This window comes from Poecilia reticulata, linkage group LG12, assembly GCF_000633615.1.
Source record: "Poecilia reticulata strain Guanapo linkage group LG12, Guppy_female_1.0+MT, whole genome shotgun sequence".
Lineage (NCBI taxonomy): Eukaryota > Metazoa > Chordata > Actinopteri > Cyprinodontiformes > Poeciliidae > Poecilia > Poecilia reticulata.
Window position 1 is genome coordinate 3468387 of NC_024342.1, and position 19668 is coordinate 3488054.

Consider the following 19668-nt stretch of genomic DNA (forward strand, 5'->3'; position numbering starts at 1 on the left):
TTTGTAACAGGAAAGTGGAGGACCTGCAGTTTCGTGTAGAGGAGGCATGCATCACCAAAGGAGACCTCGAGGTATACGATATGCTTCTTCACATGGCAGAGTGGGACAATATGTCAGAGTTTTCAAGAAGCCTGTGTCATTTAGCTCTGCTTTAAACAGTATTTTAACGGATCTCCACCTGACGTTTCACTTTCCTTAAAAAAAAAAAAAGTAAGACTGAAGTTTTTCTCTTTTTCCTACACTTTGAATCCTACTCTTTCCGTTCTCACCATCCTTTTTATTTATTCATCCTGGAGTTGGGTTACTCCTCTTCTCAGATGTCTCTTCCATCTTTCACTGATGTTGTCGTCCTTCTGCCATCTGTTCATCCTCATGCCTATTCATAGAAGTTTTTACCTTCACCACTCCTGTTTGCCTTCATCCTGAGCTGTGCTTGTGCTGTTTGCATTCTTTTTGTTTTAACACTAGAGATAAATTAGTACCTAACTGAGTTGGGTTCCTTTGCTGAATGCAAGAGAAAATGAATAAAACTGAGCAGATATGTGACTCTAATCAAGAACATAAAACCCAAACCCTGTAAGACAATCTTCTTTTTCACTTTCTGCTCTTTGTTCTGAAAACGTACTTTTCTCTGTGTCGCACAAAGCTGGCATGTCAGCGCTGCATTGGTGTTTGTTCTCTTTCTCTTCCTGCTCTCTCTTACTAACAGACGCAGACCAGGCTGGAGCATGCCCACATAAAGGAGCTTGAGCAGAGCCTGCTCTTTGAAAAGACCAAAGCTGAAAAACTCCAGAGGGATTTAGAGGACACTAGGGTAATGCTGGCACCCGCAGTCCCACACCAGGGCTGAGTCACGGCCCTTTCCCCACCGGGTTTATTAATGATACACGGCGTATGCTAGGAGAGCTGCAGTGTCGAGGCCCTGTGGATATTGTCCACCGCTGTGGCAGAGAAACATTAACAACTCATTTGCATGTAGCTTCTCTCTATAACCCAGGTTTATCTGAACAATATGCATGTGTGCATGAGTCTAAACTGATATTGTTTGGAGATGACCTGCGCAAGATCAGCCATGAAATACGGCTGGTGGCATTTTCTTCTTGCCAGCAAATCCCACATAAGAACTTAAGTCCTCCACAAATGATTAATTATCTCCATTTTCTGTTAAATAATTGTCTGCGTTTGAACCAAATTCAAATGAAAGCTCCAGAGTGAATACGGAGAGATGCACCGGTGAGAATTTTGTCTGATTTCCGATCTCCAGCTTTTGGAAAAACTTTGATCTGCTGATAATAATTTTGGTGGATTCTGAATTCCTTTTAGGGACTATAATAAAAGAAGATAAAATAGGAATCAGAATCACTTTATTGCCATTTCCAGTAAACAAGGTCACAGGCCAGGAAATTGCTTTGATGTAACAATGCAAAAATAAATAAATAATAAAATCATATGTGAACATAAAAAAGAAAAAAAAAATAGAAAAAAAGAATATTTTTCTAACCTGCAATTCAGAACCTTTAAAGAGGCAGTGTTATGTAAAATTGACTTTTTTGAGCGTTATATGTTATTCCCTCATCAAAGACATATCTGGAGTTTTGCTCTAATTCTTTCATGCATGTTTGAGAAATCCTTTAATCTCCTGTGGCAACCATTCAGCTGTACAAAACACCTGGGTGGACACAGCTCCTCCTCAGAGCTGCAGTTTCCAAACTTTCCCACTAAACTCCTTCAGACTAGCCAGTGGGAATTAGCTAATGCCTGATGGAAGTTTGTAAATGTCCGGCTACTGGTCAGATCAAGTTTTTCCAATGACGTTGTGATGGTCACTGTAGATCTCCAAAATAATTATGTGGGACTTGGTGGCTTTAAGACAAATGCAGATGACATCTTTTATGCTTTGAAACCTTTGACCTTTTACTACTTATTGATTGGTTCTCTAGCAAGGTGGTATTTCATTCTGAAAAACAAGTAACTCAGATTTGTTTTTGTCAAGTTTTTTTGGTACTGTTCATCTTGTATATATTTAAAACTTTAGAAATTTCTATATTAAATTAAAATCAGAATAGCTCAATTTTTTTCACCAATCTCATGCCGTACTGTCACCATATAGTGACAGTTTAAACCAATGTGCAAAAATATATTTTTCAATGAAGGTATGATCCCATTTTCTGTTTTTTTTACACAGGAACGTTTTTAATCGCCTCCTTCTTGGTTTAATAAGGACTGTTCCTATACACCGAAATCTTTTATTTTATAGATGTTATAGAATAAAAAAAAACGCAACAGCAAAACCCAAAAAGACTCGAGCATTTAGACATATTTAGACAAGAGGCAGTAGTGCTTTTAATCTGTGCGACCTCCACGCAGGTTGCGACGGTGTCTGAGCGCTCCAGGATCATGGAGCTGGAGAGGGAGGTGGCAGACTTCAAGCTCAGACTGCGGGCGTCCCAGCAGAAGGAGGACGCCGTGTCTCTGTCGCCGCATCAGGTTGGCAGTCTCAACACCCAGGTTAAATGCCAGGAGAAGCAGATCAGTGAGCTAAGCGTCGACCTGGAGCACAAACAGAAGGAACTTCAGTTTGCACTGCAAGACAGGACGTCTTTACAGCAGCAGCTGTCCAGTCTGGTAAGAAGAGGAAGAGGGAGAAGTAGTGAAGAACCTCTGGAGATGTTGATGATTGTTGAAAACTGGTGTGATTATTTTCATGAAAAGGAGAATTTACAGCAGCCTCTCACAGATGTAACTCAGTCGTGTCCATGTTGACGTGCAAATTAGAATTTTTTAAGCTTTACATCATGTTATGATGTCATTTCCTCATCGAAAACATACCTGGAGTGCTGCCTTGTTTCTTTCATGCATGTTTGAGAAATCCTTTAATCTCCCATGGCAACCATTCAGATGTGCAAAAAGCCTGGGTGGACCTAGCCCTGCCTCCAAGGTTCTGCCTCACAGAGCGCCCCTCTTCTGTGACTCCTCCACTCAGCTCCTTCAGACTAGCCAGCAGCAATTAGCACACACCTGGTGGGAATGCACATCAGCTAAGCTCATTATAGGAGCTACTTCTCAGTACAACGCTGGTAAAAACGTTGTTAAAGGGTTAATAGAGGAACGATGTTGTGATGACTTCCTGAAGGTAGAGTTTCAGAAAGAGCAGGAGTTTTTAAAGAGACAGAGGCCCAATTTAAAGGTGTTACATTACAAAGTAAAATTCATTTCAAGTTGTATTTGATATATACAGAATTATTGTAACAACTGAAGGTAACATAGTTACTTGACTGTGCTATAAAATGGAACTTTGTGCCTGGAAAACACAGAACACTGCCCCTTTAAATCTTCTTGATGTTACTGAATCCTCTTGAGTTTTGCTTACCCCAAAATCTGGATTACATTGGGGAGATGGGAGTGCTCAACAATGCTGTGGTCTCCATTTCTCAGTAATCCTTTTGTCTTACTGGACTCTCCGTGTGGATGGTTCTCTGGATTCCCTCGACAGCTGCTGCTGAACAGTTTCCATACCAAGCAATTATGAGGCGTGCTCCCCACTGAGCCGTGGAAGAAAAACACAAACAGTTTGCAAAGTTAAAAAAAAAAAAAAGAAAAAGTTTGGTGTCTGCTCTGAGTCTCTTTAATGTTAGCCTGGACTTCTCGATGCTTCCTAAAAATATGCAGCCCTCTTTTGTAGTCATCTGCACACCTTCCAGTCAGCTTTAACATTTTGTTTGACATTTTAATCTATTAGAAGCCAGAACATGTTGAACATATGGTTAAAGTAAATAAGAACTGATCTACAAACATAGTACAACTCTAGTTTTTCTGCTTTGATTAGCTAGCAAGCAAACGTTAATGAACTGCCTTTTCGTTTTGTGCCGAAAAACTGAGTCTTTGTCCACACCTACATTTATTACCATAAGGTGATTTGCTTGAGGGCATTGTGAAAGTAGCCTCATTAACAGAGGTATTTTATCCACAATCTTGCTTGTTTTCGTCATTATTTCCCCTCAGTTAGCTCAAGGTACAGGAATGCTGCTGTGTAAGTGATTAGCATGTAATCACTGCTGATGGTTCTGCGTTTCAGAGATGCAAGCTGGAGGTTGCTGAGGAGGAGAACAGGGTCATAGCAAAGACCATGAAAGGTAAAGATACTACTTGTATTGTTTGCTGGTTGTAGTATGTGATTAATAGTTGATTTTCTTCTTTGTCTCATTTGACTGACGGCGGGTTTTGTTCCTTGATAGAGCTGGAGAATACTGTGGAGCAGTCAAAGAAGGACTTCCAAACCCAGCGCAGAGAGATGGAGCTGAAGTCCCAGCTGACAAAGGTAGCACCGCACAAGGACTTGGTGGGAAAATTAAATGGATTACTTTTCCTCAACATCCTGGATTTAAAAGCAACAAAAAATTTAAGTGATTTTTTTTCTGGGATTGATTTGTTTGCTGCTAATTTATGAGCCACTTTAAGAAAAAATATCCTTTTTGGTTCTGGTGTTTCATTACCAGACACTACATGACTTGAATGGCATGTTCTCATATCCATGTCTGATTCTATGCTTTGTGCTCAGAATTATATTATTTATTTGACATATTTAGAATTACTAATTGCCCTTTTTAAACCACTTCAAAAAAGGTTTGATCCAGTTTATTTTCACAAGTTTGACCAAGATAGTCAACATATTGTTTTTGTCAGTTTCTGTTTCTTTACTGGTGCAGAGTTATCAAATATATTTGTAATTCAGTACATTTATGTCTGTTAAAAAAAAAGAGAGAGAAACATTTTAAGTCAATTCAGCACTGATTTGCTGTATCGGATCGGTATTGATCAATACTAAATCTCAGATATCTGCATTGGTATCGGAAGTGAAAAAATGAATTGGGTCATTCCTAGTTTTCATGCCTTTCCTGATTTGAAAAATGGGCCTTTGCTGGTTTTCACACCACAATTAAAGTTTCCTATAGACTCTGGTCAGTTTAAGAGTTTGAGTATAAACCTGAGAAATGCTCCAGTTACGTTTGGTTTATAGGAATTGTTAGTTTGCAGATGTTTATTTCTTCATTTCAATCTGAATAAATATATGTTTTAATTTAAAGTTAGATTTGTTAATTGTGAGATCATGTCAATGCAATAAAAGCTACATTTATACTAGGGGTGATAACAAATGTGGTTTGTGCTGTTGCTGAAAGTTACATTTTATTCGCTGAACCTTTGCAGATCCAAATGCACAAGAAGTAAAAATCCAAAGTGCACAAAAAAAAACTTCATAAAGGCAGTTTCACCCAACATGTTAGAAAAACAACTTAACTAGGAAAAATAATAGTTTATGTAAATTGGCAGAACTAAATTCATTTGGATGTTCTAGTAGCCTTTAACTATATTACGTTCATACAAATTTCTAGTTAGGCGTGCTACAATGTTAAAGCTAACAGTAACCCTAGGCTGTTATGATGTTATTAAAACATTACTAACACACACATGCACACATTGCTCTCATTTCTGTTCCTGTTTGCAAAGGCAGTCTGTTTCTGGTTTTATGTAAAGGCACTGTGGGAAAATGATGTTTTAGAATCGGCTCTGAATTCAGTTCAGTTTGCGTCACGTCACAATCAGAGCCAACATGTGACAGAAGGAACCTAATCATCCAATCACTTGACATCTTTTTATGCTGATTTCAGGTCAAAAGGTCAGATGAAAGCAATTGGTGTAAAGGTCCTAAAAGCAAAACTTGTTCCGTATTCCACGACATCTAAAAACCAGAATGAAGAGGAGAGAATTTGCGTTTGCCTCGAACGCAAATCTGAGGCAAACGAATTTGTGAGGCAAAATTCGAGGCAAACGAATCTGCACAGAGAAGATCTGTGCAGATCTGTGCACAGAGACTCAGATCAGCTGTAGCGAGCATTTCCATCACCATAAACTCTAAACTATCAGAGCACTCTTGTTTGGCTCATTTACTATTTATATCTTGACTTTTATCATGGCTTTCTGCAGATGGCAGACATTCTTGCTGCAGGTGCAGAGAGAGAGAGAGAGAGAGACGATAAACAAAAGCAATTCAAGCTGAAAGTGGAGGCACTGAGCTGCCGTTGCCATGCAGACGTGAAGTTTCTGCTTTTACGGTTTCTACATAGAAAATGTTGCATTAAAGAGCGAGGCGTTCTTGTTCCCTAAAGCCGGAGCTTTTATGCTCCGGCTCTCGCTTTATGAAACTCATTCCAATTGGATGATGAAGTGAAATAACGTCTGCTCTGTCCCTTAATCGGAACAAGACCGAGGCTTTCAGTTTTGTAGCTTGTTGTATAAAACTTATATTTTTTCCTGAAGCAAAATCCCTGTTCAACTCTTGATCCAATCTGCAGAAAACTTCTCTTTGGATTGTTATAAAAAAAATACAGTCTGGGAAAAACATGTTTTGAAATCACATCAATCACTTTTAAAGGAAGATTTTATCCTCCTGTATGTTTCACAGTATTTATAGTGCCTTACGTTTTTCCACGTCGCGCTACAACCACACATTGCATTATGTTTTGTTGGGATTTGTATGGTTTGGATCAACATAAAATAATTATAATTAGGAAATAGAAGGAAAATTATACATGCTTCTAATGTGGAAATACTTTAAAATATATATACTAATGCTGTCTGTTGAATTTACATGAGATTGAGAAATTTTGCAAAGAACAATGGGGAGAACTTTCAGTCTCTAGATGTGTAGTTCTGTGGGTACAGAAAAAAAGTGGTTCTTTGAAGTTCTGGAAACAAATTCAAGCCACATTGTATCATTATTCTTCTCCTTCACAATTTTGCACTATTTGTTGGCTGTTTATTGCACAAAGTCCAAATAGAATACATTGAACATTGTAGTTGTAGTCGGGTGTGGATTCTTTACAGTTTCCTCATTATGTGTTGCAGGCAACGGAGAAGCTGGACAGAATGAACGTGTCTTTAGTGCAGATGACTATAGAGAAGAAAGCTCTGGAGTCGCAGGTAAGGAGAGGCTGATGGAGAAATGCTGCAGGCCGGGCTTTATTGGCTTCATTCCTCCTCATTTCCATTCACATCCATGTGCTACTCAGTGATGGTGCGTCACTCTGACTGACAGGAAAAAACAATCCCTGTTCTTCATCAAGAACAACTTTTCAATATCTGACTTTTGCAGGTGATGGGTAAATACTTTTTAAAAAATAAAGTATGGAGTAAGTCATTGTTGGCTAACTTCCTACTATTATCAGCTAAAAATTACACTTACGCTACCATTAGCACTTTAGCTAATTTTGGTTGCGTTCTTAATGCTTTTTCATGCTGAATAAAGCATGTTACTGTTGGTCACCATGCTAATGATAACCTTTATGCTAAATTTAGCATTTTATCAAAACAGGATTTTAGCTCATCTTTTTTTGTGATTAATGCTTTTTGCATGTTGAGTAGAATATGTTACAATTGGACACCGTGCTAATGAAAGCCTTTATGATAACTTTAACTAAAGCAAAGTTGGCTGTAAGTGTTGGGCTTTGAATTTTTGCATGGCTTTAAAGCAGCTCAGCCAATCACAGCTCACTTTAAATCATCATTTTTTCCCTGCTGAGCTTTTTTCTTTCATTGCAACTCTGCAACATTTTCAAGTGAGACCTTTTCTGCTTGTCTGCCTGTGTTTCACATAGTGTGTTTCACATAGTGTGTTTCACATAGTGTGTTCCACGGCGCTGTGAAAGGTTTTGCACATGTACGTGCATGAGCTAGGCATCTGCAGCCTGCAGGGTTTCTGTTGTACATTCACGCTGACTGGCTCGCTACACAAGCTGCTCTTGTTGGGGGAAAATCGGCCGCTGCCTTCGCATTTAATTAACCATGAATGAAACCCTGCAGCCTCCACTGACTCCCTCTGATATCTCTGACTTTATATTTTTGTCATCCTCTTTCATCATCATCATTTTTTTTTTAACCGAGTGCTGCTGCTCAGTCTGTCTGCAGCTCTCTGGCGCCCTCTTGCTTTCTTACTGGGCATTCATATTCACTCTTTACTAAGCCAATCATAAAAACTCGCTTTATATGTTTAATTTCTAGACTATTTGAAATAAGTTTTCCCACTGACCAAATATATTGATGTGCAGAATATCTTTTAATATTTGACCCTAATAACCAAACATGAGAGTTGGAGTTGTTCTTTATGATGTTAATATTACACATTTTAGTGATGATTTAGATTTTAAGTCAAGTTTAGTTGTGTAGCTCATTTCAGCAGCAAGGCAGTTCAAAGTGCTTTACACCATAAAAACATAATAGAATAGCTAATTATGAAACGAGCAAAAGTTTACATTTTGTCAAATGCCACCATCAAAATCATCACAATGTTGATAATTTCATGTGTATCCACATATTATTAATTAAAGGCAGCTCCAAACATGGATCTTATCCCTGATTTAAAGGAAATCTGTGTGTTTTTGCAGTTTTCTGGAGTTTTCTTCCAGATTTGTGGCGCATAGAAGCTGAATGCTGCTTCTCTGTGTTTGGTTTTGGTTCTGGATGCAGAGCAGAACCAGAACAAAAAGACTTGAGTGGTCTGCAAGGTTGATGCAACAGATCTGTTGCATCTGAACATTTTCACATGGGGGTGTACTCACTTTCGTTGCCAGAAGCTTATAAAGTAATGTTTTATAAGTTAATGGTATGTGACAGAAAATCCATTGTGGCTGATTAAATTAATTCTGTGGTCCAAAATTCGCCACAGCAAACTGAAAGACGGTTTGGTAGTTAATGGTAGTTGTTGCCATCCGGGCTGGGAGAATCACTTATTATTTAGAGTTGTTTTTTTTTTCTCTAAATGACTGTATGCAGTGAACCAAAGAATAAAGCTGCCATTTTAGAGATTTTGCGTGATATTTCAATTTATTTAACAATCTGAAACATTTAAATGAGACAAATCAAAAATTGGTAAACAACGTAGACAGATCTACAAATCTGTCAAGGTTGTAGATCAAGAAATGAAATAAGAAAATAGGGCAAGACTGTTTTTTTTTCCATACATACAGGAATCAGAAAGTGTTTTGATTATGCTGCAGGGGAGAGCAGAAACTTTGAAGTTATGGAGGGAAACTAAAAGCGCATATTGTCGAGCAATTATTCAGCAGGGATGCTTCTACATCTGCCTCTTCGCTCTGCTCTGCCCTGATGAGGCTGTGATGTAATCCTGCACATGTCACTGTGAGCGGCGCTATGTGTGCGTGCGTGTGTGTGTGGGCTGTGGTGCTGGGCAGAACACTGCTGTAGTTAATGGCAGCTGACTTGAGGTTGACCTGTCATGTTGGACTGAGAAGGATCCATCTGATGAATAACCTTTCCCCTAAACTGATAAGCTGGTTTATTTTTGAAGGAAGTGTCAGATTAGCTGTGTTTTTAGTTCATATCAGGCTCCAGGTTTCTACTGTTCTACTGGATTTCCTGTTAAATAAGCTGTGATGTGTTTGGGATCCTGTAGGAAAGCTCAATTGGTTCAGAGTTTCAACCAGTTAGCTGTAGATCTGAGGTGAAGTGGAAGAAAGTGGAGGTAGTCTTGAATTTTTTTTTTTCACCCGTTAAGTTTACTGGACCAGCAGAAGTTGCAACAAAACCAGTCCCACAGCGTGATGCCACCACCACCTTTTATGCAATTTTCTTATGCAAGGGTGTCCAAACTTTTTTGGGACATGGGCAAAAATGATCAGGTCAAAAGTTTTGGCAGACCAAAAACATACTGCTTATTTGAAAAAATAATGACTAATATCACAAAACGTGATATTATTATAAATGATAAATTTGACTTGCTCAAAAGTAAACGAAGCGTGCAATATTTTAACTAATTAATTACATTGGTTAGATTTTTTATGTTGGAAAGAGACATTGTAAATCATTGTAGATCCAAAAGAAAGAGTTAGGAAAATTAAAACAAAGGTTTCCACTTTCTTTGTGCTCGACTTGTTTTTTTTTGGGTTTTTTTGGAAGAATGGAAGAATGTTTATTTTCTACTTTTAGCAATAACAAAGAGCTTCAGGTCACTCTTTCTTTTGCTATATTTAGCCAAGTTCAATCCCTTAGTTAAAAATAAAGTTGAGTGCACCAAAGTCTACAAGATATTGGATCTCATTTACCCTGAAATTATTATGACAACATTTTCACTTTTCCCTAAAACTCCATTTGTATCAACCAGCTGTGCTGAACTAAATCTGTGCAGCGCAGGTGAATTCCAGTTTGAGGCTGGACAACGTCAGTCCAGGACCTGCTAATGAGCTGCTCATGTTGAAACAGTTATAAAACAAGAGCAGGCTAACACGAAGCTTCTGTGATGTCCTTACCGAAGCATCAACACCAAACCCATGTTTACCCACTGCTCTGGGTTGTGGCCTGAGCTCAAACTACGCATTTGTTATATTTTTTCTGGAAGACAAAAAGATTGAAAAAATGCTGAAAAGTCATGAATCAAAATCACCTTTATTGAAAACAGAGGCGTACACAGAAAATGCAGACATTAGGTGCTGCGATGCAAAGCTTTCTGAAAAAGTGTGTGTACATACAATAAGAGCATCTAAAAGTGAGCTGCCAGGAGGCGGAGAAGTAGGAGGAGCTTCTGCAGGCTTACATTATGTAAGTGATCTGCTTGGACAGAGAGAGGCAGAGCAGGCAACACGCTCTCTCCGATTCCCTCCTGCAGCCGCGCATGGCGGGGAGACGAGAACCGATGCTTTGTTGATGCTCAGCTTCTGTTTGCCGGCGCGTGAAACGGGCAGAACAAGAGTGGAGGCGACCCGGCGATAAAAAACAAGCCGCTGCTTAGTAGGCTGACTTGGCTGGGAAAAAAAAAAATTAAAAATTAAAAATCCAGCAGTCCGGGTATGGACATTGCTGCTCTGCATCAGGGCTTCTCCAGCAACATCTACTCAAATCATTACCAGGTAGGACAAGTTGTTGTTGCCTCAAACTCCTCATTTTCAAACACAAACTCTGTTTGCTTTTACTGCATACTTGTCCCTAAGTTTGCATGTAGTCGTTTATGTTCAGGAGCTCGGTGTGTTGAGCAGATGTCAGGTTGAATGTGCAGATAAACACTGAAGCAATGAGCAGCGTGAAACTCCCCCTGCACAGTTGATGTCACACTTAATGATGTGATGAAGTACAACGTACAGTAGAGGTCTGGTGTGTTTTTGTTTTGTTTGGGGTTTTTTGTACAATTTGAAGCATTGATTTTTAAAGCTTTTAATTAATTATTGATGCCCTTGTAGCGCTGTGGATGATGCTGCGCCGCACGTTTCTCGTCAGGAGTGACTCCTAATGTGTTTGGAGCCTCAGTTGAGTAGCAGAATGTTTTCCTTTAGAAAGAAAAGAGGATATTGCTGGTGCATTTATTTTTATTTCCGCGCTGCTTCAACTCACTTTTACTGGCGAGCAAACACAGAAATACTTCAAGATTAAAATAAAATAAAACATAAAGTCATTACAAATGTGTCAGAAAATGTGAATGAAAACCGTTTTCACCCTCGTTTATACTTTGTAAAAATCACCTTTCGCTGAAGTTACAGCTGCAACTAACCACTTTTCATTGTAAAATGTCTAAAGCTCAGTCAGAGTGTCTGAAGAGCATCAGAATATCAGTTTTGAAGTCATTATGGGTTTATTTATAGTGCACATTTCAACAACATTAGGACTTGATAATTGGGGTGATGTTCTCTATTTTCCTGGTTTTAGTCAGAGCATCAGCAGCAGCGTTCTGGATCAGCTGCAGCTGGAGGATTGATATCTTTTCCTTTTTTTAGGCCGACCTGTGAAGACACTGTTACAGTAATCAGTGTGACTAAAGATAAACACATGGATGACTTCCTCTTGCTGGGACATTAGTCTTTTAATATCAGAGATGTTCTTCAGGTGATAGAAGGTCGTATTTGTAACCGTCTTTATGTGGCTCTGATGGTTCAGGTTAGAGTTCATCACTACATCCAGATTTCTCCCAGATTCTTTTGTAACCTTCTTTGTATATTGTGTTTAAAAGTTTAGTTTGATCACACAGGCTGTTTATCTTAACACAGTTAGTTAGTTTCAATGTGATTAATATTTATTATTCCTAATGACTCAATGACTTATTGATCTGTATAGCTGAAATCAGGGTGGCTTGTATTTTATTAGTTAAACATTTAAATTGGGGGATTTTTTTGTCACTTCAAAACATAACATTTTGATATATTTTAGTTTACCTTGTTCCTGCTGTTGAATGTCAAATCCCATTCAAGACATTATTGATGACAGAAATAAATGATAAAATAGTTAACTGAAACACATCTTTAGCTCATTTGTGTTGTTTTTTTTTTTCTCCAAAGCGATGTGCTGATAAAGTTTGAAAACTTATCTTGAAAATTGTTAAAGTGTGTGAATAAAGTGTGCCAGCACTGGATAAATGTGCTTGCTTCGCACTAACTTGCTGCTCTTTTCTCTCTAAGCAGGCGAGTCGGTCAATTACTTCCACAGCGGTATTAACAGTGGTAGAAACTTTCTTTGCCCCATAAGTGTAACGGTTGCATCATGCACCTCCCCACCATAGAACGCAATCTAAGTCAGCAGGGATGATGGCACTGAGGTTAACAAATTCTCTCTCCCTCTGCTTTGGTCTCCTCTTTAGCGCGACACTTTGAAACAGCAGAACTCCAAATACCAGGAGGAGCTGAGCCTGTCGAAGGAGCGCAGCGGCGCCGAGAGCCTCCGGATCGGCATCCTCTGCAAGGAAATGTGAGTTCCCAGCATAGCTGATGTTTTTTCCTGCCTCTGTGTCGGTGACCCCATGCCTGCAAGTTCATTATGCTGCTGCTGTTAAATTTACCTTCAGGGTCTAAACTTCCGATTAAAAACTTGTCTGGATTTTCAAGCTAACTAATGTTACGCCAAGAATTCAGCTAATGTGATGCAACCAAACTACCGTATTTTCCGCACTATAGGGCGCACCGGATTATAAGGCGCATAGAATAGACCCTACAGTTACCACCCGTCTCGTATTGAACCTATATGGGACGCGATTTGTTCCATACTCTACAAATGTGGATGTGTAATAATAAAGAAGTGGTCCCCGAGTWCTTTATATAGTAGGCTGCCCCAGTCATTGTTTCACTCACGGTGTTGGTGTTGCGATATTGTGCCCAACTGCTTTCTGGGTAACAGACCAACCGACACGCTGCCGCTGCAGTCTCTGTCTCTTTTCCCCTGACCCCCCGGCTTTAAATGTATAGGGGCTGGTCCCTTGGTAACCCTAGTCGAAGCACCTGGATAAATATCTAAAGCTACTTTGTTGACATAAAGAATGTCAACAAAACAGTCCGACTCSGGDCGGCGAGGAGAGCCTTCCGCGACTGGGCCGGAGCGTGGCCGGACGATGGTCACCCTTCTCCGTTCGCGCACAGCATGTTGGTGGAGAACGTGGTGCTAAATGACCTGCAGACGGCGTAATTATCAGGTCGGTAGGTAGATAGGTCAGTCAAACTTTATTAATAGATTACAAACCAGGGTTCTGACAACTATCCCAGCATGCACCGCGCACTTCTTGTTCTATGGACAAAAATGAAGTCGGCGGCTGCTTACCGTAGTTGCTAGACCTGTTGTGGCTCAATATTGGTCCATATATAAGATGCACTGGATTATAAGATGCACTGTCGGCTTTTGAGAAAATTGAAGGTTTTTAGGTGCGCCTTATAGTATGGAACATACGGTACTTTAGGACTTAAAAATAATTTTAAAAAATTTACAAAAAACTTTATTAGCTCTACTAATGCCAAAGGTTTTATAAAGCATCCCCAGCTGTAGCTGTATGTCTCCGGGGAGATTATCCATCTTAAAAATATGCTATAAAATAAGCTAGAGCACATTGCAACGATCATTTTGATCGTTGCATTGAAGTATAATAAAGCGTAGCTCTCATACCTTTACATTTAATTTTATTAACTGCCAGTCTGTGTTGTCACTGAAACTGACTGAAATTACAGGCACCCTTCATGTGTGTGTGTCTCAATTAGTTCATGTCCAAGTTACATTTCTTTAGTTTTGTAGCACTGATTATATTAGGTCATCCAGACCTGTTTAAGTTGGTCAAAAATGCATTTTAATTATGTATTTCTGTTTAAAAACAGACGCTTCAACCAGAGCAGAAGAAAGTAAAAAAATGTTCACTAAAATCACTAATAAAAAGCTTCATAATTATTATTGTTTTTTTTTTTTATTTTAAAAAGGTTTTGTCTTATTGACATCAGCTGTAAGGTTTAGGTCTTGTCCTCTCATCTACAAATTCAACAATCTGAATTTTAGCTGAATTCTGTTTTATTTTATGCTGTAAGCATCGAGTTTTTCTCCTCTATGATCTGTATATGGGCTAAAATATAAGAAGCATTCTGCATTCGTTTTCCCCAGAACCATTCAGCCTTCTTGTTATCTACTAAAAGTATCCGTTCATCTATCAGTCCTTCCTTGCTTCCTTCCTCTGCTCTCTTTTTTTCTTTCTTTGTGTTTTTTTTTTCTTTGATTTTTGCAGGTAGATTTGATTTTTATTGGTCAAATCGATGGTTATACATTCGCCTTGTAACACAATGACACTTTATAAACTAGCCTAAATCATAACCTTATTTTTCCACACAACTGTGGATAAATAAGAGAAAACCTTAAAAGTCATCATTTGACAGCACTTATGAAGTGTCCTTGGACTGCATTTATTTTTACTCTGCTTCATGTTTATGTTGATCTCCAGCCTGACGCAGAGGTTTATTTTTAGATTTTTCTGCTCGTGTGAATCTGTCATGTGCCACACGTGTGTGTGTGTGTGTTTGTGCTCATGTGCCCCATCCTGCCACACCCCCTTCCCTAGGCCCCCCTCTCTTAGTCATCAGTAAACCAAGCTTCTGACGTCAGAGCTCCAGATTGGTGCAACTGGCTCACTGAAAGCCATTAATTTTGAAACAAACACAGCAATTCGACAAAACCAGCCCAATAACAAGGCGGTGTCGTCTAGTCAGCTTCTAGTAGGTCTAAATATTTCAGATGAAGTAAAATGTTTAAGTGGACAGATCGTGTTGAATCTCTCCATCCTTCTCTTCCTCCATCTTGAGTTGTCCCAACAATGTGCTCCTCCATCCTTTCCACATCCTTCCTCTCTTTAATGTTATGTAACCGCTCTTCTCCTCCTAGGACCGCCTGGCTCCGGCATAGCCGCTTGTCCCGCCGTGCCATCAGAGTGTGTGTGTGTGCGAGAGAGAGAGAGAGAGAGAGAGAGAGAGAGAGAGAGAGAGAGAGAGAGAGAGTGTGTTACTATGCATTTGTTTGTTAGTGTTGAAACAATGAGGCTTTCATCTTTCTGAAAAAACGGCGGTGTGCACCGCAGCTCACATGTGGGCTTTGTGTTTGTGTGTGTCTAGTTCTGCTGTAGTTGAAAAGTATAAATGTCTACACAATGAAAGAGAGCAGGTAACATTCACATTTTGGTTTTACTGGACGTTTCGACTGTTTTTATCAATAGAGGCACATTAATGAACATCGAGAGGACAGGTGATGTAGGCCCAACAAAATCTCACAGTGTTTGTAGAGATAACAGTAAAAGTGTAGATAAAAAAAGTATTTACAACTTGTTCGATGTCTTTTTGTAGGCAAGTGTCTGGCTGTGACAACATGTCTGTTGATGTGTTCAAGAGTTGACACGAAAGGGAACTTCATTGGACAAAGTTTAAATCATCTGATCTCGAACTGATTGGTGCTTTCAGGAACAAGGAGAGGCAGCTGAGTTTTCATGTGTTTGGTTATTGATCGCAACAACCTCATTTTGTTTTAAGTGCTGTCCCACAAGAATCTGTCTGCCGTTCACGCAGCATCAAAAGGATAAATACAGGCTTTAAGATACCACAATTATTGATGTGCAACAGAAACTAGGTTGAATTTTGTTCATCCGTCCCAGTGAGTTGGTATGCAGGGCGGGTAGCACAGTACAGAGCCTGGAGAAGCATATTTAGCACGGCGCACATCTCCCTTCCAAGTTGTGCCTGCTGCCTGCTGTGGTGCAGCGCTGGGATTGTGGAGAGCCATGATGGATGTGACTAAACGTCATGCAGCCAGATACTTCACCCAGATGGCACCCAGAACATGTTATTAGTCTCGCGTAGCTCCAGTGATCTGCCTCTGACACAAATCCATAGAGCGACCCACATGGGCACAAATCTCAATTTGCGCAGGAAATTGTTTGGTTCCGGTATCTAAAAATATCTGGGTATTTACGCTTGCAGACAAAATGGCCCTTTCATGCTGCGTCTCAGTCTAAAGCAGATTACACCATGTGAATATAGCGAGTGCTTTACATTTTCTGATTGGATTTTTTTTTTCTCGTGTCTTTTGTTGTGCAGTATTTAGTTTTTACAAATGCATGTACAGCATTGCCTTCTTGTTTGGGGTAATTCTGCTTTTAAAATCATAAGTAAAAAAAAATTATAGTCATTTGTTCTAATCAGTTCTGTGAAATTGCATCTCTGTAATTCTCCTATGTTAATGTTTGCATTACGTTGCCACCATGAAAACTACCACTGACCTTATGGTACCCTAGTAGTTAACAATGCAGACTCTCCACATGGTGCCTGTGATGAATGTCTGCACAGTTAACACATTTAGATTTATGAATATTTAATAATAATTTCAACAATACTGGAAGATTCAAGTGTTCAAAACAGTCCAGCTCAAGAAACAACATTTTAAATCTGTCTGAAATGCAAAGTAGAAATCTTACTTTACTCCCATTTAAAATGGCTAAAATGACACAAAGGCAGATTAATGAGGTCCACATCACTATTCAGTAGTTTGAAGGAGGTTTTTCTTGCTGAAACCTCATGTAGTTTGGTGCTCCTGACTGTTGAAGTGAGAGTGAACACCATGGTGAGACCTAAAGAAATGTCTGAGCAGAATTGTGTAAAAAAAAAAAAAATCATTGGAAAGACTAGTAGGAGGTATTAAAGATGTCTCAAAAGAATGTATCACTGTAAGGAAAAATTCACTTAGGCCTGTCATGATAACAAATTTTGCTAGACTCTAAACTGTCCCAGTAATTATTGCGATAAATAATAATATTGGTATCATTTATCGTAATATTCAAGTGATAAAGTCATAACAGTGCCAGCTCACCCTCTGACAGACCACTGCATTTTAATTTTGTAAAGGATACTTCACACTGGAACTGAAAAATATTTTAGATATCCAAAATAAAACACAACAACCAAAAACTAAATATAAACCACAAAGTGCCCTGACATTTTTTGTTAGGTGGAAAACATGTTTTTGTTATCTGAGACAAAGTTATTTTTGGTGAGTTCAGGTAAATATTTTTTTAATCACAGATCAATAAAAAAATTATTCAACATTGATTGATGAGCATTTATTGTGAACAGAAAATTTAATGGGTCATCTAACTTTTGCTGACTGTTCACGTAACAGAACCTATGAAGGTATTTATCTGCTTATGCACTGTGTGTGTGTGTGTGTGTGTGTGCGTGCGGGCGTGCGTGCGCGCGTGTTAAATATTTGAACACATGTGAGCATCTGTCTCCCAGTAACACTGACACAGATGCCACATAAACCTGGCATCTGACGTGGCGCCTGAACGTGTCGCCTCCTTTCTGTTTCCTGTCTGTTCCCCCTCAGCAAGGAGCTGAAGCTGGCCTCCCAGAAGTCTCAGCGTCTGGACGAGGTACCAAACTTTTCGCAAACTCCACCTTACGTAAGCGGCTCCCTCTATCCTGCTATGGATCCGAGGGGGTTTGTTTATCCTGAAATGGAGATTTGATGAATGGGCTTTGGCCTGAGCTCCTGCTGCGAATAAACTGCTCAAGCCGAGGCGGATTTAGCATCTATTTAAATACGTCTATGTTTGTGTGTTTGACTCGCAGCGCAATGTGGACCGCAACGGTCAACAGCCAGACATGAAGACCAGGTAAGCAACAAATATGTGCTGCTCATGTTTGCTTATTGATTTATTCACTAGTAGAGCATCGGTAGAGCTGACTTTAACAACACTTTTGTCTGTCAGTCTTAATGTTGTTGTGATGCACAGCAAATAATTGATTTAATCTGTTTATGGAGTTTTCTTTTACATGTTCTGCACATTTTGAAGCTTTTTGTCTTTGCTGAGGGAACATCTAATGTTGGTTTGCGTATAATATTATCATCTTAAGGTTTGAGGAATTGTGAATTCGAATAAGATCTTTATTTATAAAGAGTAAAATGTTCAGGTTTAAATGTGATTTTTTTTTTTTTTTTTACGTTCTCTTTTCCTGGGCTGGATTTTGGTTTTTGTTTAAGCCACAACAAAAACTGAAAACATCTGAAAACAAAGCAGCTGTGAACATTGGTTCTGCGTCAGCCAGAAAGAGAAACTACTGCTCTGTAATCAAAAATATTTAAACTGTTTCTGAAGCTTCTACGCAGAACCTCATGCTTAAAGTGAATATTTTAGAATGGGTGACGACAGGAAGTGAGTACGTAGTTTAAGATCTGAGTGAAGCGGGAGAACACGAGCGTTTGTATCGGCCAGAGGGAAACGACGAAGCTACAGTTGGAGCAGAAATAACAGACGGCGAGGCAGAGAGTGTGTTCAAGCGGACATGAAAAAGGTGGATGTGATTCAGTGAGACGACGTTCCTGCTTTCACTTCGACTTGTTTGGATGACTGGAGCAGAGATGTTTGTGGAGAGCTAGCTGGAGGCAGCTTGCCTCATGTCTGCTGGAATTCAGACGTAATCTTTGTTTTTTGTAGAAAGCAAAAGTGTTAAGCAGTTAGTTAAAAATAAATAAATTATGCCTCATTTTGATATAAAATCAGATTTGAAGCCGACTCTCCAAACTAAACATTAAGCCGAGGACAGAAACCTGTACATGCATTTAATTTCTTTTGGTATTATTTAATGTTCATAAATTTAGGTTGAAGTTTCTTTTGGAAAAAATCTGCATTATTAAATCAGCATATTTTGGGTTGATAATCTTCTATGCTTCGCACTTTGCAGTTTAATTTGGATTCTTGCAAGTCTCATAATGTCACAGTCCAACTTTCCTGTCACCAAACTTGAACTTATTCAAACAAAAAAAGATGAAAATGTGGTGATGTGATGGTGAGACAAACTTACAGCAGCTAATTATTTACCAAAAACGTTTCACTTCTTACTCCTTTTAATGGACAACATATTGGATCAGGAATGGACTAGTGATTTTGCTTTGCTACTTTTCTTGAGGCATACTCAAGAGAAGAAGGGAGATGCGGATCTTCAGAAATCCACGGGAGCTTTAATCTCAGACAAAGACAGAGAACTGGAAACTCTGAGGAACGAGGTACTCCCATCAGAATCCCACCTCTCAGTCGTTTCTCAGTGGCAGGTGTGGAAAAGTCTTTTCCGTCTTTGGCAGATTGCCGTGCTGCGCGGAGAGAACGCCATGGCCAAGACGCTGCAGTCGGCTGTGGAGACGCTGGAGAAGGACAAAGCTCAGCTGCAGAGTCGAGTTTGCACTTTAGAGCAAAGGCTGATGGGAAGCCAAACCTCAGACTCCGAGAGCACGGAGGCTCCCCCATCAGGTGGGCAAATATTTCTAATAGGTTTTGGATTGTAGTTTGAAAGCAGATCAAAAATTCATTGTTTTTTTATCCGGATGCTCTTGCAG

General features: G+C 39.4%; 1 protein-coding gene across 3 annotated transcripts in view; it reads left to right on the plus strand.

The window, feature by feature from the left end:
- Positions 1-19668, plus strand: part of clip1b (CAP-GLY domain containing linker protein 1b) — a 34083-nt gene that overhangs the window by 9181 nt on the left and 5234 nt on the right. For all 3 annotated transcript variants that reach the window (XM_008423330.2, XM_008423328.2, XM_008423329.2), the window contains exons 9-19: positions 11-71; positions 710-814; positions 2368-2625; positions 4076-4133; positions 4236-4318; positions 6904-6978; positions 12632-12738; positions 17662-17707; positions 17907-17950; positions 19245-19341; positions 19417-19582. In XM_008423330.2, coding sequence (XP_008421552.1) covers positions 11-71; positions 710-814; positions 2368-2625; positions 4076-4133; positions 4236-4318; positions 6904-6978; positions 12632-12738; positions 17662-17707; positions 17907-17950; positions 19245-19341; positions 19417-19582 — 1100 coding nt within the window. The remainder of the gene's footprint in view (positions 1-10; positions 72-709; positions 815-2367; positions 2626-4075; positions 4134-4235; positions 4319-6903; positions 6979-12631; positions 12739-17661; positions 17708-17906; positions 17951-19244; positions 19342-19416; positions 19583-19668) is intronic.